The sequence below is a fragment of the Macaca fascicularis genome, chromosome 7 (genome assembly GCF_037993035.2).
Source record: "Macaca fascicularis isolate 582-1 chromosome 7, T2T-MFA8v1.1".
NCBI lineage: Eukaryota > Metazoa > Chordata > Mammalia > Primates > Cercopithecidae > Macaca > Macaca fascicularis.
Genome location: NC_088381.1, coordinates 67,157,024 through 67,183,374, shown reverse-complemented (window position 1 = coordinate 67,183,374; position 26,351 = coordinate 67,157,024). Strand labels below are relative to the sequence as shown.

Here is a 26,351-nt window from a genome sequence, read left to right as displayed (position 1 = left end):
ATGTGACTGTATATGTCAATTTCTAACCACATGATGGACTTGATATCCTTAAAGGCTTTTTGCTAAATACCTCTAAAATACTAGGTAAAATATGTAAAACATACCTTGAAATGCAGAACTAAGCTTGTAAGAAAGTAAGAAAAATCCTCAGAAGTCAAAAACAAGCTGAAGCATTGCCTTAGTGGGGACAGTTGTCAGTCTCAGTAACCTACACTTTTTGGCTTTAAGATCTTTTGCCTGATAGACAAGTCCTTAGACCTTCAGAAGGTAAGGAGGAATAGAATGGAGATTCCCCATACAAAACCAGGGTCTACCTCAGTGAAAAGGTAAATTCAAAAAATGAAATCCATCCTGTAAAGAGAGAGTGCAAGGAGAACTATCTGTCTCAGCTCTGCCTCTGAATGGAAGGAATCAGAAAGGCTCCTCTGAGAATCTAAGAGCTACAAGTAGCCCTTCATGTAGGAATAGGGTTTATATTCACTCTTTGTGATCGAAAAAATTGGTTCATAGTGGTCTTGATAGAGGTGATGTAAATCCTGTGAGGAGGAGTGTATCTTCTACCCAGACCTTAAAATTCCCACAAAGACATAATGAGCATTAGCTCATAATCAAAATTAAAAAAAAAAAAAAAGATGAAGAAACAATGTGTGAGAGTCAGTGGGGGAAAAAATAGAATCAGATACAGAGCATCATAAGTTAGAATTATCAGGTACAGAATATAAACGTAAGTTTATTTAAAATATTTACATATATAAAACAGGAAATTAAAAATCCATGCTAGAAACAATAAACTATGAAAAATACTTGAAGATTGTTTAGAAGAACCAATTATCACATTGAACCATCTGAAACTTTCTATTTGGTCAAAAATGGTCAAATATTGGCAGTTTATATGGTTCAGCTAATAGAATATCTAGAAGTTAAAAATATAGTGATTGAAATTTAAAAGTTATGTTCTGGAGTAAACGGTTAAAATGGAAGAGAGAGCTGAAAAAATTACCCAGAATAAAGCATGAAGAATAAATAAAATATGTAAAATATGCACAAAAGGTAGATACAGAGGAAATATTGAGAAAGTTTATAATATATAAAAATGGAGTTTCAAAAAGAAAACAAGAGGTGGCATTTTTCCCCTGCCCTACAGATCTGTGGAACTTTGAACTTTAGGGGGTGATATAGGGTATCTGGCAGAAGAAATTTCTAAGAAGCAAATCGTTCAAGAGGTGACTTGGGTGCTCTAAAAAGCATTTAGTTTTACGCATTCACAAAGATATGATTTAGAATTGGAACTTATGTTTAAAAGGGAAGCAAAGCATAAAGTTTAGAAAATTTGCAGCCTGACAATGCAATAGAAAAGAAAAACCCATTTTCTGAGGAGAAATTCAAGCCTGCTGCAGAAGTCTGTATAAGTAACAAAGAGCCAAAGGTTAATTGCCAAGACAATGGGGGAAATGTCTGAAGGGCACGTCAGAGGTTTTCATGGCAGCTCCTCCCATCACAGGCCCAGAGGCCTAGAAGGAAAAGACAGTTCCCAGGGCCTTGCTAGTCCCAGGGCCTTGCTGCTTTGTGCAGTCTCAGGACTTGGTGCCCTGCATCCCAGCCATGGCTAAAAGGAGCCAACATATAGCTCAGGCCATTGCATCATACGGTGCAAGCCCCACGCTTTGGTGGCTTCCACATGGTGTTGGGCCTGCAGGTGCAGAGAGGTCAAGAATTGAGGTTTGGGAGCCTCTGTCTAGATTTCAGAGGATGTCCAGGCAGAAGTTTGCTGCAAGGCCAGCCCATGAAAGCAGCTGGGAGTGGGACTGTACCCTGCAAAGCCACAAGGGCAGAACTTTCCAAGACCATGGGAGTCCACCTCTTGCATCAGTGTGACCTGTATGTGAGACATGGAGTCAAAAGGAGATAATTTCAGAGCTTTCAGATTTTCCTGCCCAGCTAAATTTCAGACTTGCATGGGACCTGTAGCCCCTTCATTTGGGCCCATTTATCCCATTTGGAATGGATGTATTTACAGAATGCCTGTACCCCATTATATCTAGGAAGTAACTAACTTGATTTTGATTTTACAGGCTCATAGGCAGAAGGGACTTACTTGCCTTATCTCAGATGAGACTTTGGACTTGGACTTTTAGGTCAATGCCGGAATGAATTAAAGTTTTGGGGGACTGTTGGGAAGGCATGATTAGTTTTGAAATGTGAAATGGACATGAGATTTGTGAGAGGGAATGAAATGATATGGTTAGGCTTTGTGTCCCCACCCAAATCTCATCTTAAATTGTAATCCCCATAATCCCCACGTGTCAAGGGAGAGACCAGGTGGAGATAATTAAATGCACTAATGAAAATTAAATCTCCTTCCTCCAAAACTTAAGTAAAATAATTCATCCAAAAAATCCCCAAAAATATGCTAAGAAAAGGGAATCACATCAATAAATGATTGGATAAAGAAAATGTGGCATATGTACACAATGGAATACTATTCAGCCATAAAAAGAATGAAACCATGTGTTTGCAGCAATGTGGATGGAACTGGAGGCCATTATCTTAAGTGAAATAACTCAGAAGTGGAAAGTCAAATTTCACATGTTCTCACAAGTGTGAGCTAAATAATGTGTACCCATGAATATAGAGTGTGAAATAGAATTTGGAGACTCAGACAGGTGGGAGGAGGGTGAGGGATGATGAATTACCTAATGGGTACAATGTACGTTATTCTGGTGTTGGTTGCAGGGAAAGTCCAGACTTTATCACTTTGTAATATATCCATGTAACAAAACTGCACTTGTACCCCTTAAATTTCTATACATTCAATTTTTGAAAAGGAGAGAATCATACTAAATTCTCCTACTTTTAAAGTAAACAAATAGCGGTATTACCTAGTGGTGACAGGTTCAGAAAGAAGTCAGGAAATGTTCTTGTACATAAGCATCTATCATTCTGATGGATCATGACTAGTGCATTCACTTGTGATTCCTTTGCCTTTAAAAATAATGATATTAAAAGAAAAAATAAGTGCCTTATACTGTGAAAAGTGATAAAAAGGACTTCATGATTCTAACAAGAAAAAAGAAAAGAGAGTTATCAAAGAGATGATAGCAGAGAATATTTCAGAATTAATGAAAAAATATGAAACCTAAGAATCGGGAGTCACAGCAAATCCCAAGCAGGGAATAAAAAATACACATTCAGATACACTGTTGTTAAACTTTAGAACTCTAAAGACAAAGACAATCTCAAAGTCAGAGATATAGAAAAGATCCAGGAGAGGAACAATAACAAAAACTGACATTTTTTTCTCATGAGAAATAATGAAGCATTATCTTCAAATGGCTCAGAAGAAAAAATCACTGTCAGCCTAGAATTGGATATTATTAAAACAACATTTTAAAGATGAAATAGGGATATTTTCAGATTGTAATAGTATCTCCTTATGCAGCAGGTGTCAACAGGGTAGTCTTATATTAAGGTTATATGACAATTAAATGAGTTAATACATATACTTTAAAAAGAGCTTGGCACATCATAGGTAATAAATATTTACTAAAATTAGGTATACTAGGTGAACAAAACCAGGAAATTGCACTATCAGCAAATTTTCACTAAAGACAATTTTAAAGAATGTATTAATTAAGCAGGAAAATTATCCTAGAAGGAGGGTCTGAGATATAAGAATGAATGATGACTGAAGCATATTGTACAGATGTTTAATCTAAAAAAGTTTATTGACTATGGAAATCAATACTAGTTTCTGATTTATCAATTTGAAAAAAGAAATATTGTCCAACACAGCCTTGTAAAACTCAGAGAGGTTGATTGATTAAAGTGCTTTAGGCCCTTACGCTGTTTGTTAAGATGGAAATGATTTTGTTTAAGTCTAGAGTTGTGAAATAGGGCCTTTGAAATTCTAAGGGTAAACCTAAAAATAAAATATAACAGAGGGGAAGACAGAATAAAAAATATAACAAGTTGGCCAGGTGCGGTGGCTCAAGCCTGTAATCCCAGCACTTTGGGAGGCCTAGACGGGTGGATCACGAGGTCAGGAGATCGAGACCATCCTGGCTAACATGGTGAAACCCCGTCTCTACTAAAAAAATACAAAGAAATTAGCCGGGCGAGGTGGCGGGTGCCTGTAGTCCCAGCTACTCGGGAGGCTGAGGCAGGAGAATGGCGTGAACCTGGGAGGCGGAGCTTGCAGTGAGCTGAGATCCAGCCACTGCATTCCAGCCTGGGTGACAGAGCAAGACACTGTCTCAAAAAAAAAAAAAAAAAGAAAAGTATAACAAGCAAAATCAATGCTCACAAAGCACAGGAAATAATTAAAATGAGAAGAACGGAAAAGAAGAAACAATTCTTAACAATAGTAACAGATGAAAGTAGTTCAAGATAGCTCAGAAATCGTTTCATCTTGATCAATAAAAGGATGGACATACTGAACAACTCTAGACTTTTGTTACAAACATTTACAGTTATGCTATAAAAACCCTGGAAGATAACCTAGGAAATACATTCTAGATATAGGCTCTGGCAAAGATTTCATGACAAAGATGCCAAAAGCAATTGCAACAAAAACAAAAATTGACAAATGAGGCCTAAACTAAAGAGCTTCTGCACGGCAAAATAAACTATCAACAGAGTAAATAGACAACCTACAGAATCAGAGAAAATATTTGCAAACTATGCATCCAACGAAAGCTTAATATCTAGAATCTTTAAGAAACTTAAACAAATTAAGCAAAAAACCTTTGTCCCTTTAAGAAGTGGGCAAATGATGTGAACAGACACTTTCCAAAAGAAGAGCTCCATGTGGCCAACAAGCATATGAAAACATGCTCAGCATCACTAATCATTAGAGAAATGCAAATCAAAACCACAGTGAGATATCATCTCACACCAGTCAGACGGCTATTATTAAAAAGTCAAAAAATTACAGATGCTGGTGAGGTTGCAGAGAAAAGAGAACATTTATATACTGCTGATTGGAATGTAAATTAATTTAGCCATTGTGGAAAGCAGTGTGGCAATTTCTCAAATAACTTTAAAAAATTACCATTTGACACAGCAATTTCATTATTGGGTATATATCCCAAGAATTATAAATCATTCTACCATAAAGACACATGCACACATATGTTCATCACAGCACTATTCACAATAGCAAAGACATTAAATCAACGTAAATGCCCATCAATGGTAGACTGGATAAAAACAAATGTGGTACATATACACCATGGAATATTATGCAGCCATAGAAAAAGAATGAGATCATGTCCTTTGCAGGAACACGAATGGAGCTAAAGATCATTACCCTAAGTGAACTAATGCAGGAACAGAAAACCAAATACCACATGTTCTCACTTATAAGTAGAAGCTAAATACTGAGAACACATCAACACAAAGAAGGGAACAACAGACACCAGGGTGTACTTGAGGGTGGAAGGGTGGGAGAAGGGAGAGGATTGAAAAAGTACCTACCTGGTACTATGCTTATTTATATGGGTGATGAAATAATCTGTACACCAAATCCCCATGACATGCAATTTACCTATATAAAAAACCTGCACATATACCTAAAATTAAATTTTAAAAAATTATAATTCTGTATGTTAAAAGTCAAAGATCAGTGCTAAATGAATAGAAATACTAATTTATGTATTGATTTTGTCTTTTTGCATGTTAATTGATTTCTAGATATCAAAAATCTAGAAAAAAATAAAATTTCTAGAATTCAAAAATAATCTAAAACTTGTATCACCTTATATTAATCAGGGTTCCTAGGTATAAGCAGTATAAACTAATTCTGCTTAACTTGAGCTAATAATAAACTTACTAGAAAGATACTAAGTGATCCACAAAAATAATAGGCTGGCGAACTAAGTTTATAAATTTTTCAGGAGCCAAGGGAGATTAAATTAAAAGAAAACACAAAGTCATACCAAAGTCATGTCTGGTTAGGTATTTCTGGACACTTATGGCCATTACCATCACTAGACTTTTTACAATGATGCACTCACCACCAATGCCTGGTCCCATATACCACTTCCACTCGGTGGGCCACTGCTGGTCACATCTAACTATATGACTTTGCAGATAGATAATGTCCCCTTTACAATAAGCAGCTTGTCACGTGGTCATCTGATGGGTCATGGTCAGGTGTTTCACCATGGTCAGGTGTTTAGTATCTAAAAACTCCTAGAACTGGGCTAGAGCTATTTTATAGGAGGAGCATTGCTACCCTTTAAAAGGGTAGATTTTATATTATGTAAACTGTATCTCAAAGCCGTCATTTTAAAAAAAGCATTGCACAGCTAAGACATTTAATATTTTATTATGGTTACATTTTCTTTTGAGTGCAAGTTTTTTCTCTGGAGTTGTTAATTTCCTTTCTCTTTTTTTGTTTGCCTATTTTCAATGATCCCATCATTAACTTATTCTCAAAATCTTTATCAGAGTTTAAATATTCTCTCAGTACATTCAAACACATATTTTGTTTTACATTATATATTCTGTTTCATAACTTTCTTAGTGCTTTAGCACTGTGTGTTTATATTGATTTCTGGTCAACTGAGATGTTTCATTTGTATGAGGGAATATCTTACCCTTATGTCTTTCTTTAACTGGTATTGCTACATTTTGTAACAAAGGGGTGCTCAATTAGATATTTTACTGTATTCTCCAGCCCTCTCTCACCTTCCCATCCCCAAGCCTTTGCTTTTTGGATGTGCTAATTCAAATTAAAAAAAAATTTTTTATCATGAATATCTGTTAAAATTTACAAATGTTTTTCTGTCTCTATTGAAATGATCATATGAATTTTTTCCTATAGTTTGCTATGTCATAGACAGTGATTGAATTTCCAAGGTTGAACCAATTTTGCCTTTCTAGAATAAACCCAGATTGGTCACCATGGAACATTATTTTTCACTTTATCACTTGATTGCTAATATTTTATTTAGGATTTTAAATCTGTTTCTGAGTGACATTGGCTTAAATGAGTTGGGAAGTTTTCTCTCTTCTTACATTTTTTAGAGAGTTTATGTAAGGTTGGAATCGTGTATGCCTTAAATGTTTAGTTCACCAAGGAAGCCATGTGACATGGAGTTTATTTTTAAAATACTTTAAATTACAAATTTAATTTAATAGATCTAAGACTATTCCGATTTCTCTTCATTTGTGTGTTAGTTTTGATAAGTTGCTTTTTGTAGGAATTTTTTCAGTTCATGTAAATTTTCAAATTTATTGACAATGTTTTTTATTACTTACTGTACTTTTTTTATGCCAAAATGTCCCCCCTTAAATTCCTGATTTTATTATGTGTGCCTGCTCTCTTTTTTCTTCACATTTTATCAATAATTTATTAATCTTGTTAGTCTTTTGAAAGGGCAACTTTTTTTTTTCTTTTTTTTTTTTTTTGAGACGGAGTCTCGCTCTGTCGCCCAGGCTGGAGTGCAGTGGCCGGATCTCAGCTCACTGCAAGCTCCGCCTCCCGGGTTTACGCCATTCTCCTGCCTCAGCCTCCCGAGTAGCTGGGACTACAGGCGCCCGCCACCTCGCCCGGCTAGTTTTTTGTATTTTTTACTGGAGACGGGGTTTCACCGTGTTAGCCAGGATGGTCTCGATCTCCTGACCTCGTGATTTTAGACAGTCTTGCTCTGTCACCCAGGCTGGAGTGCAGTGGCCTGATCTCGGCTCACTAACACCTCAGCCTCCTGGGTTCAAGCAGTTCTCACGTCTCAGCCTACGAAGTAGCTGGGATTACAGGCGTGCACCACCACATCCAGCGAATTTTTGTATTTTCAGTGGAGATGGGGTTTCACCATATTGGCCAGGCTGGTCTTGAACTCCTGACCTCAGGTGACCCAACCACCTCGGCCTCCCAAAGTGATGGGATTACAGGCATGAGCCAATGCATCCCGCCAGGACCAACTTTGTGTTTCATTTTCTAATTCATTTATTTTATTCTCATGTTTATTGTTTCCTTTCTTCTACTTTTTTGGGATGTAATTGCTATTCTTTTTTTAACCTCTTGAAATTATTACTTAGATTATTATTGTCAAACTTTTTAAATATATCATTTAAGGCTATTGATTTTCTTCTAATCATGGCTTTAGCTAAATTCCACAAATTTTGACAGTTGATGTTTCTATTAATGTGCATTTAAAAATACTATTTACTTTCCCTTGTGATTTCTTCTTTGACCCATGGGCAATTTAGAAGATTACAACATAATTTCTGAGTATTTGGGGTTTATCTAATTTAGTTCCACTGTGGTCAGAAAATATTCTGAATTAGTCACCTCATACTGCCATAACAAAATACCATAAGGGTGGCTTCAAAGACAGAGCTTTGTTTTCTTACAGTCTGGAGGCTGGAAAGTCCAAGATTAAAGGGTTCAGTTTTTGGTGAGGGCTCTCTTCCTGACTTTCAGACAGTGGATGTCTTGCTGTGTCCTCACATGGTGGAGAGAGAGCAAGCTCCCTAGTGTCTCTTTTTACAAAGGCACTAATCCCATCATGTGGACCCCACCCTCATGTCCCCATCTAATCCTAATTACCTCTCAAAGGTCCCATCTCCAAATACTACCATGCTGGGGTTTAGGGCTTCAACATTTGAATTTGTTGGTGACACAAACCTTCAGACCACATCACAGACCCTGTATTGTTTTAATCTGTTGATTAATTTGCTTCTTTTTTACTAGAATTTGTACTTTCATTTAGGATTTAGGATATATAACCACATGCAAAAGTTTGCTTTATATATGTCAGCTTTTCTGTTCAGCTCTTTTTTAGCTTTATAATATGCATAAAATAAAATATTTTCATCTTCTTATTTTGAAACATTTAAGATAATATGGGAATTCACCTGTTTCTTGAAAATTTGTAGGACTTGACCACAAAACTAGTGAGGTCCAGTCCCTTTCTTGAATGGAACTTTCATAGTTCCTTAGAAGGTTATCTATTTTATCCATATTTTCAGATGTATTATTAAATCCCTTATATTCTTATTAATGTCTGCCTTGTTAATATGCCAAGGGTTTAGCAAAGTATTTTAAAGATTTTAAATTTTTAAATTTTTTTGTCCATTTTTCCTATACTTAACAGCTCATGCTTTTTACAAGTTTATGCTTTATATTTAATCTCCATACTTGTGTGATTATTATATATCTTCATTGTGAAATTTTTCCTTCATAAATAAAACTTTTATTCTTTTGTCCTATTATATTTGCATTAAATACTATTTTTCATTTTCTTTTTATTTACACAAGTAGGGGATGTTTATAATAGAAAATTAGAAAAGAGAAAAACTGAGAATCATTTTTAGATTAAATACTAATTAATTTTTTTCAGAGAAATAACATTTTCTGATATGAGTGCTTATTGTAATAAAAATCAGAAAAAATCAGCAAGAATAAAGAAAATAAAAATCGTATAGTTAGGTATCATCACTGGTAACATTTTAATGTATAATTATTCAGACTTTTTTCTGCATGCATTTATAAATGCATAAAAATAGGCTTATACTCTACAAACTATTTTATGACCTGCTTTTCTTTTCTATTAAAAATATATAATGATTGTATTTCTATGTTAATAACTATACATCTACTTTATTATTTTAATGGCTGCTAGCATTGTGCTGTATGAATGGACAATTATTTTCCACTTTATTGTTAAACATTTATATGATCTCCTTCCATTTTGTAAAATGTAATTCAATTTAATATTTGTGTGTGTGCTATTATAAACTACCCTAGAGCCAGCATCCTTTCACGAGCATTTTAAACATTTAAAAATGGTTTGCTCATGATGTATCTCTACAGTAACTAGTGAAGAATTCATGTTTGCTAATTAAATATCCACAAGTTAAAATAACCATAATGTGTAATTTTTTACCCATCAGATGGGCGGAGACTTTTCTCAATGATATTCTCCAGTGTGGTTATGGGTATAGGCAACTAGGTGTTCTCAAATGCTTCTGGTGGGAGTGTAAATTGGGAGAATCTTCCTTGAAGGCAACTTGGAAATATGTGTCAAAAGCAGCTGCCCTGGTTTTTCATTTTTACAGATGTTTTGTGAGAAAACCTGATTTTTCCAAGATCTTATTGGAAAGGAATCACATTATATATATGTTGTAAATCCAATCCTAACATAAAAGAATTTTCGTAGGGATATTCCAAATAATGAAGCCAGGTGCCCTGAAGATTTCCTGAAGTGTGCTTTTAAACATTTAAAATTTCTTTTGACACCTATATAAATCATCATTGCCTTGGGACTCCATTCAAAACAAAACCAGGATTTTGTTTTTGATATATAGTGGTACCAAGGACAGGATGGGAACAGATCTGCTGCTTTTTACTCTGGACTTTCCTAAACGGGTAAGATCTTTAAACACTTTCCTGACATTTCTTGCCTTTAAATACTATAGCTCTGTGTTTTAATTGCATATATTGATGGAGATGCTGTGACTGTAGAATCTGTACACAGGGTGTGAAGTCTGGAAGCGCAGAGGAGAACTTCACGTTGTTCGTACTCTGATGGTTGCGCATTGGTTTATTGGACTGTTCAACTTTCCCCACTTGTTTTCTGTTTTAGGTGGCACATGGGCTCTTGGGGGCCCTGCTCAGCTACCTGTGGAGTTGGAATTCAGACCCGAGATGTGTACTGCCTGCACCCAGGGGAGACCCCTGCCCCTCCTGAGGAGTGCCGAGATGAAAAGCCCCATGCTTTACAAGCATGCAATCAGTTTGACTGCCCTCCTGGCTGGCACATTGAAGAATGGCAGCAGGTAGGGCAGACTGGCCACTCCAGGGCCCTCTGTGATTATGATTGTGAGAGGCCCTGCACTGCACTAACACAGAGTAGGCCAAGCCTGCCATATCACACCCTCTTGTCTTCTTAGTGTTCCAGGACTTGTGGCGGGGGAACTCAGAATAGAAGAGTCACCTGCCGGCAGCTGCTAACAGATGGCAGCTTTTTGAATCTCTCAGATGAATTGTGCCAAGGACCTAAGGCATCGTCTCACAAGTCCTGTGCCAGGACAGACTGTCCTCCACATTTAGCTGTGGGAGACTGGTCGAAGGTAAGGGCCAGGCTCAACTTTACAGTCCCTTCTTTTCTGCCCCTCCTTTGTTTCAGCTTCTAAATATTTCCACAAGGTCAGGCTGGAACTAGTGTGAGATGAGTAAGGGTCCTAGGGGGCCACATTTAAGGAAGTGCTCACTCACTCTCGGGGTTGTGCAAGTGCTATAGTCCAGGCCCGCACGTGATGATTCATTTCCAGTTTTTACTCAATATTATTCAAAGTGTTCTTACTATCTTTCTCCCAAACCAGCCCCTTCTTTTGGAACTACCAGGATCATAGTATCCCAGGATAAACTCAAAATCACTTTGGTTCCTCTCTTCCTTGTGTCCTCCCATGTGGAATCATTCATTAAGCTCTGTCATTCCAACATTCTGAACATCTTCCATGCCTTAACTTCTTCTATGTTTTGTCACTGTTAATTTTACCCTTCATCATGATAAGTTTGAATTCGTGCAGTGAGTAGAATTCTAGCACATCGTTTCAGTGCTGGCAGGGCTTGACCCAGTCTAGTAATGAAGCCTTATTTTTCAGGTGGGGGAAATTAAATCCCAATAGCTGAAGTAAGCTACCTAAGCTCCCACAGCTGGAAAAGTAGCAGAATCCACTTGTTTTGACTTTATTCCAAGAGTTCTTTCTGTTATATTACACTGCCCACTTGATCTTTCTGTATTACTCTCCCATCTCCAGACTAGCTAACATCCCACAGTGTTGCCATCACTGTGTCCATCAAGTCTCCAGCTTGTTCAGAATCTTCCATCAGTCTGATTGCTTGCGAAATCAAGTGCAGTAGTCCCTGTTTATTCACAGGAGATACAGTCCAAGACCCCAGTGAATGCCTGAAACTGTGGATCATACTGAATTTTATATATCCTTTGGTTTTTTTTATCTGATAACTGAGAAGACTACTTAAGTGACTAATAGGCAGGTGGCATGGATGGAATGATTCATGTCCTGGGCAGATGGAGTGAGATGGTGAGAGATTTCATCACATTACTCAGAATGTCATGCAACCTAAAACTTACAAATTGTTTATTTCTGGAATGTTCTATTTAATATTTTTGGACCATGGTTGACTGTGGAAAGTGAAACCATGGATAAGAGGGGACTCTGGTATATGTTCCCCAGAAGAGCTGGTAGGGCCTTTCTTGCACTCATGGCTCTCTTACTCCAGTCCTTATTCTTCTTCCAGCCCTTTGCTCCAGTCTTGCTGCATCCTTAACATCTGCAGGCTGAGATTTTAGCACAGATTCAAAACAGATAAATTAGTTGTGTTATTGGTGTCTTGTAACCTCTAGTCACTGCCACCTGGTGTGTATCTTCTTGGAGTAGAGACCCAACCCCAACATCAGAAATAACCTCAAGAAATAAGGAAGGATAGTGAGTGACATTCACAAGCTGCTCTGAGTCCTAGATTCAGTGCTGGGCATAGTCATGACCTGCTCCTCTCATCTCATCCTACAATAGCCCCAGAAGCAGATGTTATCTCCATTTTTATAGATGAGAAAACAGAGGTTCATTCAGATTAGGTAACTTGCCCAAGAACACAGATAGATTCAAACCCAAAATTATTATACATGGTATACACTTGTCTTTTATGCAAGAGAAAAGGCTTTTGAGCCCAACAGACCCATGCTGGTACCCCAGCTCTAAAGCCTAAATCTGGGTGGCCTTGTTAAATACAGTTCACCTCTCTGAGCCCGCATTTACTTTCGCTAAATGCAATGGTTCTTGTGAGGATAAGGTAAGATATTTGACATGGCAATGTCTAGTGGAGTAGGCTCTTCCCATCGCCCTTGAGAGAAGGTCCACATTTCTGGCTGTAGGTTGGATTAACAGTATTTCTGTACATATATCCAGATTGGGATTTTTCCTGTTTTAACTGTCTAGTTCTGTTAAGTGCTAGTATTTTAAAACTGTCTTAACTGAAAACCTACAGGTCATTATCCTCAGTCAATGCCACTGAAGGTCTACATAAACATTCCCTTCTGAGGTTTATCAGAAGAAGCCTAAGGAAAGAGATGAACCCATCTCTCTAGGGTCTGCAGAGCAGGAGTTGCCCTAGGATCCAGCCACCAATACCCACTTCCTCTGTCCAACTCACAAGCAGCTGGAGACAGTGCCAGTGGCCACAGCTCTCCCCGGAAAGTTGCCATACTATAGGTAAATGACTTGAGGGACAGGAGTCCCTCCTGCAGTCTGGTCCTTAACAAAGAGAAAGGACTGATCCAGGTGAGACCACCACCCCAAAGGAGGGTGGGAAGGACAGGTAGAAGTCTGTCTGGAGAGCTTTGTGTGCAAAAGTGGGTTAGCTTAATTTTCCTACTACTTGCACAAGGAACAATAGATGGCCCAAGGAAGAATCATTCTTTTGGGAATTCCTTTGAGACTAGGTCAGGCAGTAGGGGCTGGGCAAAGGTGTTAGAGAGGTGGGTAGCCTGGGTGGGCTAGTGGGTAGGCAGTATTTATTCTATCACCTAGTTACATCACCCAGTTAAGCCCCAAGAGTGAAGTCTTACCTTGCCCCATTGTCAGGAGAGGTGAAGGATCCAGTTACTGTTTCCGTAAAGTTAGGAACAGAAGGAAGCACCACACTTTTGTGAGGAGGATCTTGCATCGTGAATGCGTGATTCTCCTTGCTACACTTAGTGTGGCCCAAGGACTAGTCAAATTGACATCAGCAGGGAACTTTTAAGAAATGAGGAATCTCAAGTCCCACCCAGACCTAAGGAATCAGAGTCTGCATTTCAACAAGATCCCTGGGTGTTGTAATGATACACTTGCAGTGTGAGAATTGTTTCCCTACCTGCCTCTAATTCTTGTTTGGGTGGGTTAGCCCTTACATGTGTCCAAAGTAGGAATGGCTCGGGGTAGTGACTTCTTTGATCAAGTGCTGCCCTAGCCTAAAGGGAAGAGGCAAGAAAAGGGAAGAACAGCAAAGGAGCAGATGTTGAGGAGAAACCAGGCAGCTTGTTTCTGGATGCAGCGAGGGAGCACCTAGAACCACTGCCAAGCCCTAAAATACCCCACTTTGCTTCTGTCCTTGCTTCTCTCCTCTAAGAACAAACAGGCCTTCACAGTTCTATCCTGTCTTGTGGAACAAACGGTTGTCACTGGCATTTTAGAGTGGAGGCTAGTGGTGACATCACCACTTTCCTCCCTGTTCACTCTCTCAGTGAATAACTGAATTTACAATTGCCAGTTGCGTATCACTAAAGTAACACCATTGCACATCTATATGGGCCCGCTTGTGTGTCTTTGCTCTTGTGGCTTTCATATCCTGGGTCCAACTGTAAGCTTCCCTCTTCTGTGAAGTTTTCCACTTCCTAAAATCACTCAGCATTTCCCACTTTTAAATCACAATGACCCTAATTTTTATTGTTTTTCAATGGTAGCTCTTTCCTGAGCATCCATATGGTCTTCCCTTCTGGTTTATATTGTCCTTGAGGCCAGTGGCCATGGGATTGCCAACAGATCCTCTGGTTGTCCAGAGCTCTGAGCAAGTAAATACTATTCCTCAACAGTATTTGCAAAGTCAGGGAAAATGCGAAGTGGTGTTGAAATAGTGATCTTTAGAAGAGCTCAGGTCTGCTAACACAGGAGAGGCAGATCATTCATTGGAGGGGTTTTTGTTGAGACGAAGAAGAGAAGGAAACTAAAGAGGAGGCTACCCATGCGAGCTGGTTTGGACTGGAGGATGTTTAGTTTCATAGGCAACCATTCATCAGGGCAAAGAGCAAGCTCTCCTGTGCTCCGAGAGGTCAGCCCAAACTCAAACAAGACACTCTCTGGCTTCCAGTCATGACCTCACATCCAGGAAGCCCCTATCTGGGAGGAAGAGCAAGCATACACACATGCACAAGAAAACAGAGGCAGCCTCAGCCTGTGGACATCAGAAGCCAATGTTGAGGCTTGAGTGCAATCAGGCACACAACCTGTTTCACAGAAGTTTGAGTTTCCTGTTGGATGGAGCGTTCTCCTCTTACTTAAATTTTCCTCTCATCAGAGTTGCTTTTTTTTTGGCAGAGACTCTGACACCAAATTGCCACCGTTCTTAAAGCTTCCTGCCAAACTAGTCCCTCTGCCATGGGATGGCTCACTTGGGGGCAGCCATCCATTTTGTGGTTCTGGATAAGGTCCTTCCACGTTGAACCTGGCCGCTAACCCTGGACACAGAAAGGCTGAGCAGCCACGCCAGAATTTCCATTCTTCATGGAGCCAGGCCTCTGGCCTGCAGCCAGAATCTTCCTCTTCCCTGACACTGGCTCTATTCATGGCATATTTGAGCTCTGTCCATTCATTGGCTTATGAGTTTGCCTTAGTTCCTTAGATCTGGACCAAGCCTTAGGCAGAAAGGAGCCTTCAGTTCTTACACTGCTTTTCAAGTTAGAAGCATTGACTCATATCAGGCAGTCTTCCCAAATGGTGAATTTCTGTGATCCACATACCCCTTGTAGCCTGTTTTGTGTCTTACCTCTTGGCTGAAATAGCCTTCCTTTATTTTCTGTACTTTGATGGAACATTTGATTATTTTGTTTATCTTCACCTTTTTCCTTCATCGTGTTTCTTGGTATTTTTATTTTTTCTACTTATCTGACTATGTCTTTTCTGTTGACTTCTCTTCTTCCAAATCTCAAAAAGCCCAATATTTGATCCATTGATTTCCATTGCTACACTTTTCCACTGTGGTTGATTCTGTGTCCTGAATTCTTTAACTTCGATGGGTGATTTTCAATCTCCAGAAAGTCTCTAACCTTCTAACCATATCTCCAGCTCCCCATCTAGTTTATATCCTCATCGTGGGAAAGCAAAGGGACAGCCTCTTCACCCTCTCCCAACCAGTTCCCCCCACTTCCTGTCTCTGTCGGTGTACCACTGTCTTCCAACACTTATGATCTTCTCTGAGTTCTTCACCTCCTATATTGTTATTCATGTCTGCCAACTCTTCAACTCTTGAACTATTAATATATCTAATATGCTAAGTAAAAAGGAAAATATCCCTATAACTGAAAAATATTATAAAGAACAACTCAAGATATGTCCAGGATACATGGATTTTAAAATATGGCATTCCCTGATTTTCCACAGAATTATTTATTACAACTCATGAAGGAAGTAGTGTGTTGAAGTCAGTTCTTACTGGCCAGTGAGAACCACTTATGATCTCATCCCAACTTGTACTCAGTCACATTGGGTTGATAGCTGGAAATCAGCCATGATAGGAGTATTTACACCACAGAAACTGGCAAAACAATCATGGCTGTTTCCTCCAAGAACATGTTTTGAAACATTTACCAGCACACAGGTGCACAAAAGCTTATTTACACACACACACACACACAATCTTATGAATGAAACACTTTCAGCTTATCGATGGTGCTTAGGATGGAAGTGCCCTCGAGACGTTCCCATCTCTGAGCTCTTTGATACAAAGTCTGAGAAACTTGGTTGGGCTTTCTTAAGACATTTTTTATCTTCATCTTCATAATTGGTGTTTCTTGGGCCCAGGAAATATCAGACCTCTGGGTGAAGATCATTCTATGAATCATTATCCTACTGAGTTAATTTCATCTTGATCGAAGGTTGTTGATCCAAATGCATTAACTGTATGTTCAGATATTCTTTCTGTGAATAAAAGACTAGTTCAGCTCTTAAGGTTTATTATAAAACTCTTCTTTTACTCATTTTGATTGTGTGGTGGTATTATGAGGTTTTTATTATGAATCATTATGCAGATAACCATTCTTTTTAAATTTTTATTTTTAATTTTTGTGGGTATATAGTAAGTATATATTTTTATGGGGTACATGAGATACTTTGAAACAGTTATGAAATGTATAAGAATCACATCATGGAGAATGGGGTATCCATCCCCTCAAGCATTTATCCTTTGTATAATAAACAATCCAAATTATATTAATTATTTTTAAAAATACAATTGAATTGTTTTTGGATATAGTCTCCCTGTTGTGCTAGCAAATACTAGGTCTTATTCATTCTTTCTAACTATTTTTTGTACTCATTAACCATCCACACATCCCTCCCCGACTACCCTTCTCAGCCTCTGATAACCATCCTTCTACTCTCTATCTCCATGAGTTCAATTGTTTTAATTTTTAGCTCCCACAAATAAGTAAGAACATGTGATGTTTGTCTTTCTGTGCCTGGCTTATTTAACTTAATAAATATAATGACCTTCAGTTCCATCCATGTTGTTGCAAATGATAGGATCTCATTCTTTTTTATGGCTGAATAGTACTCCATTGTGTATATGTACCACACTTTCTTTATCCATTAGTCTGCTGATGAACACTTAGGTTGTTTCCATATCTTGGCTATTGTGAATATGGCTGCGGTATACATGGGATTATAGATAGCTCTTTAGTATCTGATTTTCCTTTCTTTTTGGTATATACCTAGCAGTGAGATTGCTAGATCATGTGGTAGCTCTATTTTTAGTTTTTTGAGGAACCTCCAAACTGTTCTCCCTAGTAGTTGTTTTAATTAACATTACCACCAACAGTGCACAAGGGTTCCCTTTTCTCCACATCCCCGCCAACATTTGTTATTGCCTGTCTTTTTGATGAGAGCCATTTTAACTGGAGTGAGATGATATCTCGTTATAGTTCTGATTTGCATTTCTCTGGTGATCATTGATGTTGATCATCTTGTCATATGCCTGTTTGCCCTTTGTATATCTTCTTTGAGAAATGTCTATTCAGATCTTTTCCCATTTTTAAACTGGATTATTAGTTTTTTTTTTTCCTATAGAGTTGTTTGAACCCCTTATATATTCGGGTTCTTAAACCTTTGTCAAATGGGTAATCTTCAAATATTTTCTCCCATTCTGTGGGTTGTGTCCACTTTGTTGATTGTTTTCTTTGCTGTGTAGAAGCTTTTTAACTTGATGTGATCCCATTTGTCCATTTTTACTTTGCCTGTGCTCGTGGGGTATTAATCAAGAAATATTTGCCCAGAGCAATGTCTGGAAAGTTTCCCCAACATTTTCTTACAGTAGTTTCACATAATTGAAGTCTTAGACTTAAGGCTTTAATCCATTTTGATTTGATTTTTGTATATAGTAAGAGATAGGAGTGTAGTTTCACTCTTCTGCATATGAATATCCAGTTTTCCCAGCATCATTTGTTGAAGAGATTGTCCTTTCCCCAATGTATGATCTTGGCACCATTGTCAAAAATGAGTTCACTGTAGATGTGTGGATTTATCTCTGGGATCTCTACTCTGTTCCATTGGTCTATTTGTCTGTTTTTATGCCAGTACTATGCTGTTTTGGTTCCTATTATCTCTAGTATAATTTGAAGTCAGATAATGTGATTTCTCCAGTTTTGTTCTTTTTGGTCAGGATAGCTTGGGCTATTCTGGGTCTTTTGTGGTTCCTTATAAATTTTAGGATTTTTTTATTTCTGTGAAGAATGTCATTGATATTTTGATAGGGATTGCATTGAATCTGTAGATCACTTTGGGTGGTATGGACATTGTAACAGTATTGATTCTTCCAATCCATGAACATGGAATATCTTTCCATTTTTTATAGTCCTCTTCAATTTCTGTCATCAATGTCTTATAGTTTTCATTATATAGATCTCTCACTTCTTTGGTTTGGTTAATTACTCGGTATTTAATTTTATTGGTAGCTATTGTAAATGGGACTGCTCTCTTGATTTCTTTTTTTTTGATTGTTCACTGTTGGCATATAGAAATGCTGCTGATATTTGTATGTTAATTTTGTATCCTGCAACTTTACTGAATATATCAGTTCTAATAGTTTTTTCGTGGAGTGTTTAGGTTTTACCAAATGTAAGATCATATCATCTGGGAACAAAGATAATTTGACTTCTTCATTTCCAATGTGGATTTTTCTTCCTTCCTTCCTTCCTTCCTTCCTTCCTTCCTTCCTTCCTTCCTTCCTTCCTTCCTTCCCTCCCTCCCTCCCTCCCTCCCTCCCTCCCTCCCTCCCTCCCTCCCTCCCTCCCTCCCTCCCTCCTTCCTTCCTTCCTTCCTTCCTTCCTTCCTTCCTTCCTTCCTTCCTTCCTTCCTTATTTTTGCCTGATTGCTCTAGCTAGGACTACTAGTACTATGTTGAATAACAGTGGCGAAAGTGAGCATGCTTGTCTTTTTCCATATTTTACAGGAAAGGCCTTCAGTTTTTTCCCATTCATTATGATACTAGCTGTGGGTCTGTCATATATGGCTTTCATTGTGTTGAGGTATGTTTCTTCTCTACTCACTTTCTTAGGATTTTTCTCATGAAAGGATGTTGAATTTTATCACATGCTTGTTTGGCATTAATTAAAAATATCATATGGTTTTGTTCTTCATTCTGTTGATATGATGTATTACATTGATTGATTTGCATGTGTTAAGCCATCCTTGTATCCCTGGGATAAATCCCACTTAGTCATGATGAATGATGTTTTAATATGTTGTTGAAATCACTTTGCTAATATTTTGTTGAGAATTTTTGCATCAGTGTTCATCAGGCCCTGTAGTTTTCTTTTTCTCTTTTTGATGTGTTTTTGTCTGGTTTTGGTATCAGGTTAATACTGGCCTGACAGAATGAGTTTGGAAGTATTCTCTCCTCCACTGTCTTTCAGAATAGTTTGAGTAGGATTGGTCTTAGATCTTTAAATGCTGGTAGAAACCATCAGTGAAGTCATTGGGTCTCAGGCTTTTCTTTACTGGGAGACATTTTATTATGGCTTTGATCTTGTTAGCTTGTTATTGGTCTGTTCAGGTTTTGGAATTTTTCATGGTTCAATCTGGATAGGTTGTATGTGGCTAGGAATTTAGCCATTTCTTCTAAATTTTCTAATTTATTGATATTTAATTGCTCATAGTAGCCACTAATGATCCTTTGAATTTATGCAGTATCAGTTCTAATGTCTTCTTTTCCATCTCTGATTTAATTTATTGGGGTCTTCTCTCTTTTTTTCTTAGTCCGGCAAGAGGTTTGTCAATTTTATTTATCTGTTCAAAAAACCAACTTTTTGGTTCATTGATCATTTGCATTGTATTTCTTCTATTAATTTTGGGTTTGTTTTGCTCTTAATTTTGTAGCTAAGATGCATTGTTAGGTTGTTTACTTGAAGTTTTTCTTCTTTTTTGATGTAGGTATTTATAGCTATAAATGTCCCTCTTAGTGTTGCTTTCACTGTGTCTCATAGGTTTTGGTACATTGTGCTTCCATTTTCATTTGTTTTAAGAAATTTTCAATTTCCTTTTTAATTTCTTTATTGACCCACTTGTCATTCAGGAGCATATTGTTTAATTTCTATGTATTTGTACATTTTCCAAAATTTCTCATTACTGATTTCTAATTTCATTCCATTGTGGTCAGAAAAGATGTTTGGTGTCATTTCAGTTTTTTTGAGTGTTTTAAGACTTCTGTAGGGCCAAACATACAATCTATTTTTGAGAATGATCCATGTGCTGAAGAGAAGAATGTGTATTCTGCAGCCATTGAATGGAATGTTCTGTAAGTATCTATTGGCCTATCATGTAGATTAAATTGGATGGTTCTTTGTTGGTTTTCTGTCTGGAAGATCTGTCCAGTGTTGAAAGTGGGATGTTGAAGTCTCAAGCTATTATTGTATTGAGGCCTATATCTCTATATGGTTTTAATAATATTTGCTTTATATATCTGAGTGCCCCAGTGTTTAGTGCATATGTGTTTACAATTGTTATATCCTGCCAGGCGTGGTGGCAAGCACCTGTAATGCTAGCTACTTGGGAGCCTGAGGCGGAAGAATCACTTGAACCTGGAAGGTGGTGGTTGCAGTGAGCCGAGGTCATGCCACTGCACTCCAGCCTGGGCGACAGAGCAAGACTCCACCTCAAAAAAAGAAAAAAAAAATTGTTATGTCCCATTTCTGAATTGACCCCTCTATAAATTATATAATGACATTCTTTGCCTCTTCTTACAGTTTTTGCCTTGAAGTCTGTTTTGTCTGATATAAATATAGCACTATTACTGTTTTTGGGGTTCCATTGGCATGGAACATCTAGCTCCATCCCTTTATTTTCAGTCTCTTTGTGTCTTTACAGGTGAAATATGCTTCTTGGAGGTAGGCAACAGATCAGTGGCTCTTGGTTTTTCATCCATTCAGCCTTTCTATGCCTTTTGATTGGAGAGTTTAGTCCATTTACATTAAGTGTTACTATTGATAAGTAGGGACTTACTCCTGCCATTTTGTTATTTGTTTTCTGTTTGTTTTTCAGTCTTCTCTTTCTTTTTTCCTTCCTTCCTGTTTTCCTTTTAGTGCAGGTGACTTTTTTCTGGTGGTATGAGTTAATTTCTTGCTTTTTATTTTTTGTGTATCCATTGTATAGTTTTTGATTTGAGATTACCATGAGGCTTGCACATACTATCTTATATCCCGTTATATTAAACTCATGACAACTTAACACATTGTGTAAACAAACACAAAAAGAAAACTAATAAAAACTCTACACTTTTACTTTGTCCTCTCACTTGTTAACTTTTTGTTTCTCCTTATGTTTTATTGTACTATCCTGGCGTGAGAGTTGTTGCATTTATTATTTTTTCATTGGTTCATCATTTAGACTTTATATTTAAGATTAGTTTTGATACCACAATCACAGTGTTATAATATTCTGTGATTTTCTGTGTACTTACTATTACCAGTGAGTTTTGCACCTTCAAATGATTTCTTCTTGCTTATTAACATCCTTTTATTTCAGACTAAAGAGCTCCCTTTAGCATTTCTTATAGGACAGGTCTAGTGTTAATAAAATCCCTCAGCTTTTGTTCGTCTGGGAAGACCTTTATTTCTCCTCAATGCTTGAAGGATATTTTCACTAGATATACTATTCTAGGGTATAAGTTTCATTCCTTCAGCACTTTAAATATGTCATGCCACTCTCTCCTGGCCTGTAAGGTTTCCACTGAAAAGTCTGTTGCCAGACGTATTAGAATTCCATTGTATGTTATTCGTTTCTTTTCTCTTTTTGCTTTTAGGGTCTTTACCCTTGATGTTTGGGAGTTTGACTATTAAATTCCTTGAGGTAGTCTTCTTTGCATTAAGTATACTTGGTGTTTTATAACCTTTTTGCACTTGAATGTTAATATCTTTCTCTAGGGTTGGGAAGTTCTCTGATATCCCTTTGAATAATTTTTCTACCCCTATCTCTTTCTCTACCTCCTCTTTAAGACTAATAACTCTTAGATTTGCCCCTTTGAGGTTATTTTCTAAATCTTGTAGGCATGCTTCATTATTTTTTATTGTTTTTTCTTTTGTCTCCTCTGACTATATTTTCAAATACCCTGTTTTCAGGCTCACCAATTCTTTCTTCTGGTTGATCAATTCTGCTGCCAAGAAACTCTAATACATTCTTTAGTATGTCAATTGCATTTTTCAGCTCTAGAATTTCTGCTTGATTTTAAAAACTAATTTCTTTGTTAAATTTATTTGATAGAATTCTGAATTCCTTCTCTGTATTGTCTGGAATTTGTTTGAGTTTCCTCAAAACAGCTATTTTGAATTCTCTGTCACGTATCTCTGTCACTCCAGGATTGGTCCCTGGTGCCTAATGTAGTTCATTTGGTGAAGTCATGTTTTCCTGTAGATGTCCTTCAGTGTCTGGGCATTGAAGAATTATGTATTTATTGTAGTCTTCACAATCTAGGCTTTACAATCTGTGCCTGTCCTTCTTGGGAAGGCTTTCCAAATATTCAAAGGGACTTGGGCCCCAAGCCCAGTAACACTGTACTTCATACACACTCCTAGAGATATCACCTTGGTGATCTTGGATAAGATCTGGAAGCATTCTCTGGATTACCAGCAAGACTCTTATTCTCTTCCTTTACTTTCTCTCAAACAAACAGCATCTCTCTGCCTCTGTCTCTGTCTCTCTCTCTCTCTCTTTCTCTCTCTCTCTCTCTCTCTCTCTGTCTCTCTATCTGTCTCTCTCTCTTTCTCTGCTGAGCCACCTGGAGCTGGAATTAGGGTGATGCAAGCACCCCTATGGCCACCACCACTGGAACTGCCCTGGGTCAGACCTGAAGCCAGAATAGCACTGGGTTTCACCCGAGACCCACTGTAATCACTATCTGGTTACTGCCTATGTTCACTCAAGGCCCTAGGGCTACAGTCAGCAAGAGTTGAAGCCATTGAGGCTTATGTCCTTCCCTTCAGGGAGGCAAGTTCTTTCAGGCCCTGGGCATGTCCAGAGATGCTTTCTGGGAGCCAGGGATTTAAGCCACAAACCTTAAAAATCCACCTGGTATTCTATTCCCCTGTGGCTAAGCTGCCACTCAAACCATACAACAAAATCCTTCCCCCTCTTCCCTCCCCTTTCCTCAGGTAGAGGAGCTCTCCCCATGGCCATCACCACCAGCAGTCCACAAAGAGTTCTGCCATGCTATCATTGCTGATCACTTAATGCCTAGGGGCTCTTCAGTCAGCTTGTGAATGCTGACAAACCTGGGACTCACCCTTCAGGGTAGCAGGCTCCCACCTCTGGCCCAGGGAAGGTGCAGAATGCTGTCCAAAAGCCTAGGCCTGAACTCAGGGACCCCTGAAGCCCACTAGGTACTCTATCCACTGTGCTGAGCTGTTACGTGAAGCCAGCATGTCTCAAAGTCTCACCCAAGGCCCATGGCATACTACCCGGATATCACTTTTGGTTATTCAGAGCCCAAGGGCTCTTTAGTTAGCAGATAATTAATCCTGCCAGGACTTGGTCTTTCTCTTCAAAGCAGTGGGTTCCCTTCTGGCCCAGGGTGTGTCTAGAAATGTCACCCAGGAGCTAGGACCTGGCATGGGGGCTTCACGACTCTGCCCAGTGCCCTGTGGCAGAGCTTGTATCCAAGATGCAAGATGAAGTACAAAGTCCTCTTGACTGGTGTCTCTCCTCTCCTCAAGCAGAAGGAAGGAGTTGCTTTCATTGCTACAAGCTGCGCTGCTTGGGGTTGAGGGAGGGGTAGTGCAAGTACTTCCCCAGCTGCCCCATCTGGTGTCTCACTAGGTCACACACTGCCCCAGTCCACTGGCTGTAACCCCAGAACACCATCAGGCTTGCCTAAGAATCTGAGTCCTTCCTAGACTGCCTTTCAAGTTCAGTTAGGACCCCATAGCACTTTAGCCCATGGCAGCGAGACTTGCTGAAACTCAGGCTCTGGCCACTGGAATAGGCACTTCCCCTCTGGCTAGGGCTGGTCCAAATGCTCCCTCTGTGGGTGTCAGCTGAGTTCAACACGGTTTTGCTTCCCACTGTGACAGGGCAGCACTGAATTCAATGCAAAGTCCCTCAGTTGCTGTGTTCTCCCTCCCTGAAGTGCGCAGATTCTCTTTCCGTGCCATGCAGCCACTGCCAGGGAATAGGGAAGGGGTGGTGTTGGTGATTTAAGACCGTCTTTTCTGCCTTCTTCAGTGCCTTTTTCAGTGATATGAAGTTAAAAACAGGTACTGTGATGGCTCACTCAATTTTTAGTTCTCATGAAGGTGCTTTTTTGTTCACAAATAATTGTTAAAATTTAGTTTTCCTGTGATAGTGGGAGTGGGGGGATGATCAATGTAGCCTTCTATTCTGCCATCTTGCTCTGCCCTTCTTGATAAGCACTCTTCTACTGGAATAATAGTGTCTTTTTAGACTGAATCTGACAGTTTACTCATATTTTGACCCATCCAAAATATGCCCAGTGGATTCAAATTCATATAGTTCTATCTGTTCCATGTGTTTTAAATTACACACACATACCACACAGGCACACACACACATGCATAACATGAATACGCTTTATTTTCCTGACTCAAAGTAACTGCCAGATGGGAAGAACCATTTCTGCACATTTGTATACCACTTGGTGCTTGGCAAACACTTTTTGGCTGAAGTATAGAGATTTATAAAAGCTTCTACTCTGAATAGGCCGATTTCCATAGCCTTACAAACTCATTTAATCAACATTTACTAAGCATTGCTAAGTTGATTACCCTAGGCACCGGGAATCAGGGACAACTAAGAATAGTTTTCAGTGAGCTCACAGTTTAATAAGGCAGACAGAAGAAATGATGTTTACAGCCATGTAAAAAAAAGCCCAATAAAGGTGCTCTGTCTACAGAGCTATGTGAAAATTGAGGGGAAACATCTAAGTCTGCCTGGGTCCCTGGGAACTGTTGCATAAGATGCAGCTTTGGAGGTGCCTCTTAAGAGATGAGTGCGAACTGTGTGGAAATGAGACAGAGGGGTGTTCTAGGAGTGACGGGAGTGTATATAAAGGCACAGATTTGGGAGAGTTTATCAGTCTTGTGTGGCTTGAGAATAGGATGCACTGAGGAAGTGCTGGTAGGTGAGATGGAAAGGAGAGATTACAGCTGGATTGTGAAGGCTTTGGGGTATTGGATTTATCCCTACAGTCATTGAGAGCATGTTGGAAGGTGTTTGAATGGGAAAGTAAAATATAAGGTTTTAGACATATAATTCTGGCTGCAGTATGGATAAGGTATTAGAGGAAGAAGGAATTGAAGCTTGAAAAACCTTGTTAGATGGTGATTGGAATAAAATCAACGATAGAGAATGAAGAAGCAGTTGGGATAGAGAATAGTAAGTGGTTTTGAACAATATTTAGGAGATTTAACTGACATATTTAGCAATTGAATTGACAAGACATGAGCAAAAAAGGGGAGTGTTTTATATTTCTGTCCTGGGAAGCTAATGAAAGAGACGACATTAATTTTAAAATTAATTAGAAAGAAGAAGCATATTCAGAAAGTGAATTGAAAGAGAGAGAAAAATGGCTTATTTTAGACATACGTGTAGTTTGAGAGTCTATAAAGGTATCAGTAAAGAGTTATAGCTCAGAAAAGATCTGTATTGAAGTTATAATTGTGTGAATCATTAACACATATGTGGTAGTTGAAACCATGGAAGATGACTACCGTGATATCTAGAAGTATATTATTGACAGTAGTCCCTTTAAAAATTATTTGAAGGCTTCTAGTGAACCTAAGTCATGATAGTAGCATAGTTATTATTCCTAAATCCCTCATTAAAAAACAAAAAGCAGAGCAATTAGGAATGCAAAAGGAAAGAAAAAACAACAGAGGTAATTTTAACAAAAGTAATATAAGTAGGTGAGGCCAAACCACACAGTGCAGACACTGTTCAGAAATGGCAAAATTAGCAGCTGGGCAGCAATAAAAAAGAGAAGAGACAGGGCCAAGAGTTGTAGAACACAGATGTCAGCAATAAATAGCATGACAAGAAAATGATCCTACTCTGAGTAGAACCCT

At 38.5% G+C, this 26,351-nt stretch overlaps 1 protein-coding gene across 11 annotated transcripts in view; it reads left to right on the top strand.

Moving 5' to 3' along the window:
* The window catches only part of ADAMTSL3 (ADAMTS like 3), a 406,645-nt gene that overhangs the window by 292,976 nt on the left and 87,318 nt on the right, over nucleotides 1-26,351 (top strand). For all 11 annotated transcript variants that reach the window (XR_012415261.1, XR_012415259.1, XR_012415260.1 and 8 more), the window contains exons 18-19: nucleotides 10,593-10,785; nucleotides 10,900-11,079. Coding sequence is in view for 7 of the 11 variants with exons in the window: in XM_073996528.1 (XP_073852629.1) it covers nucleotides 10,593-10,785; nucleotides 10,900-11,079 (373 nt within the window). In the remaining 4 variants the exon portion in view is untranslated. The remainder of the gene's footprint in view (nucleotides 1-10,592; nucleotides 10,786-10,899; nucleotides 11,080-26,351) is intronic.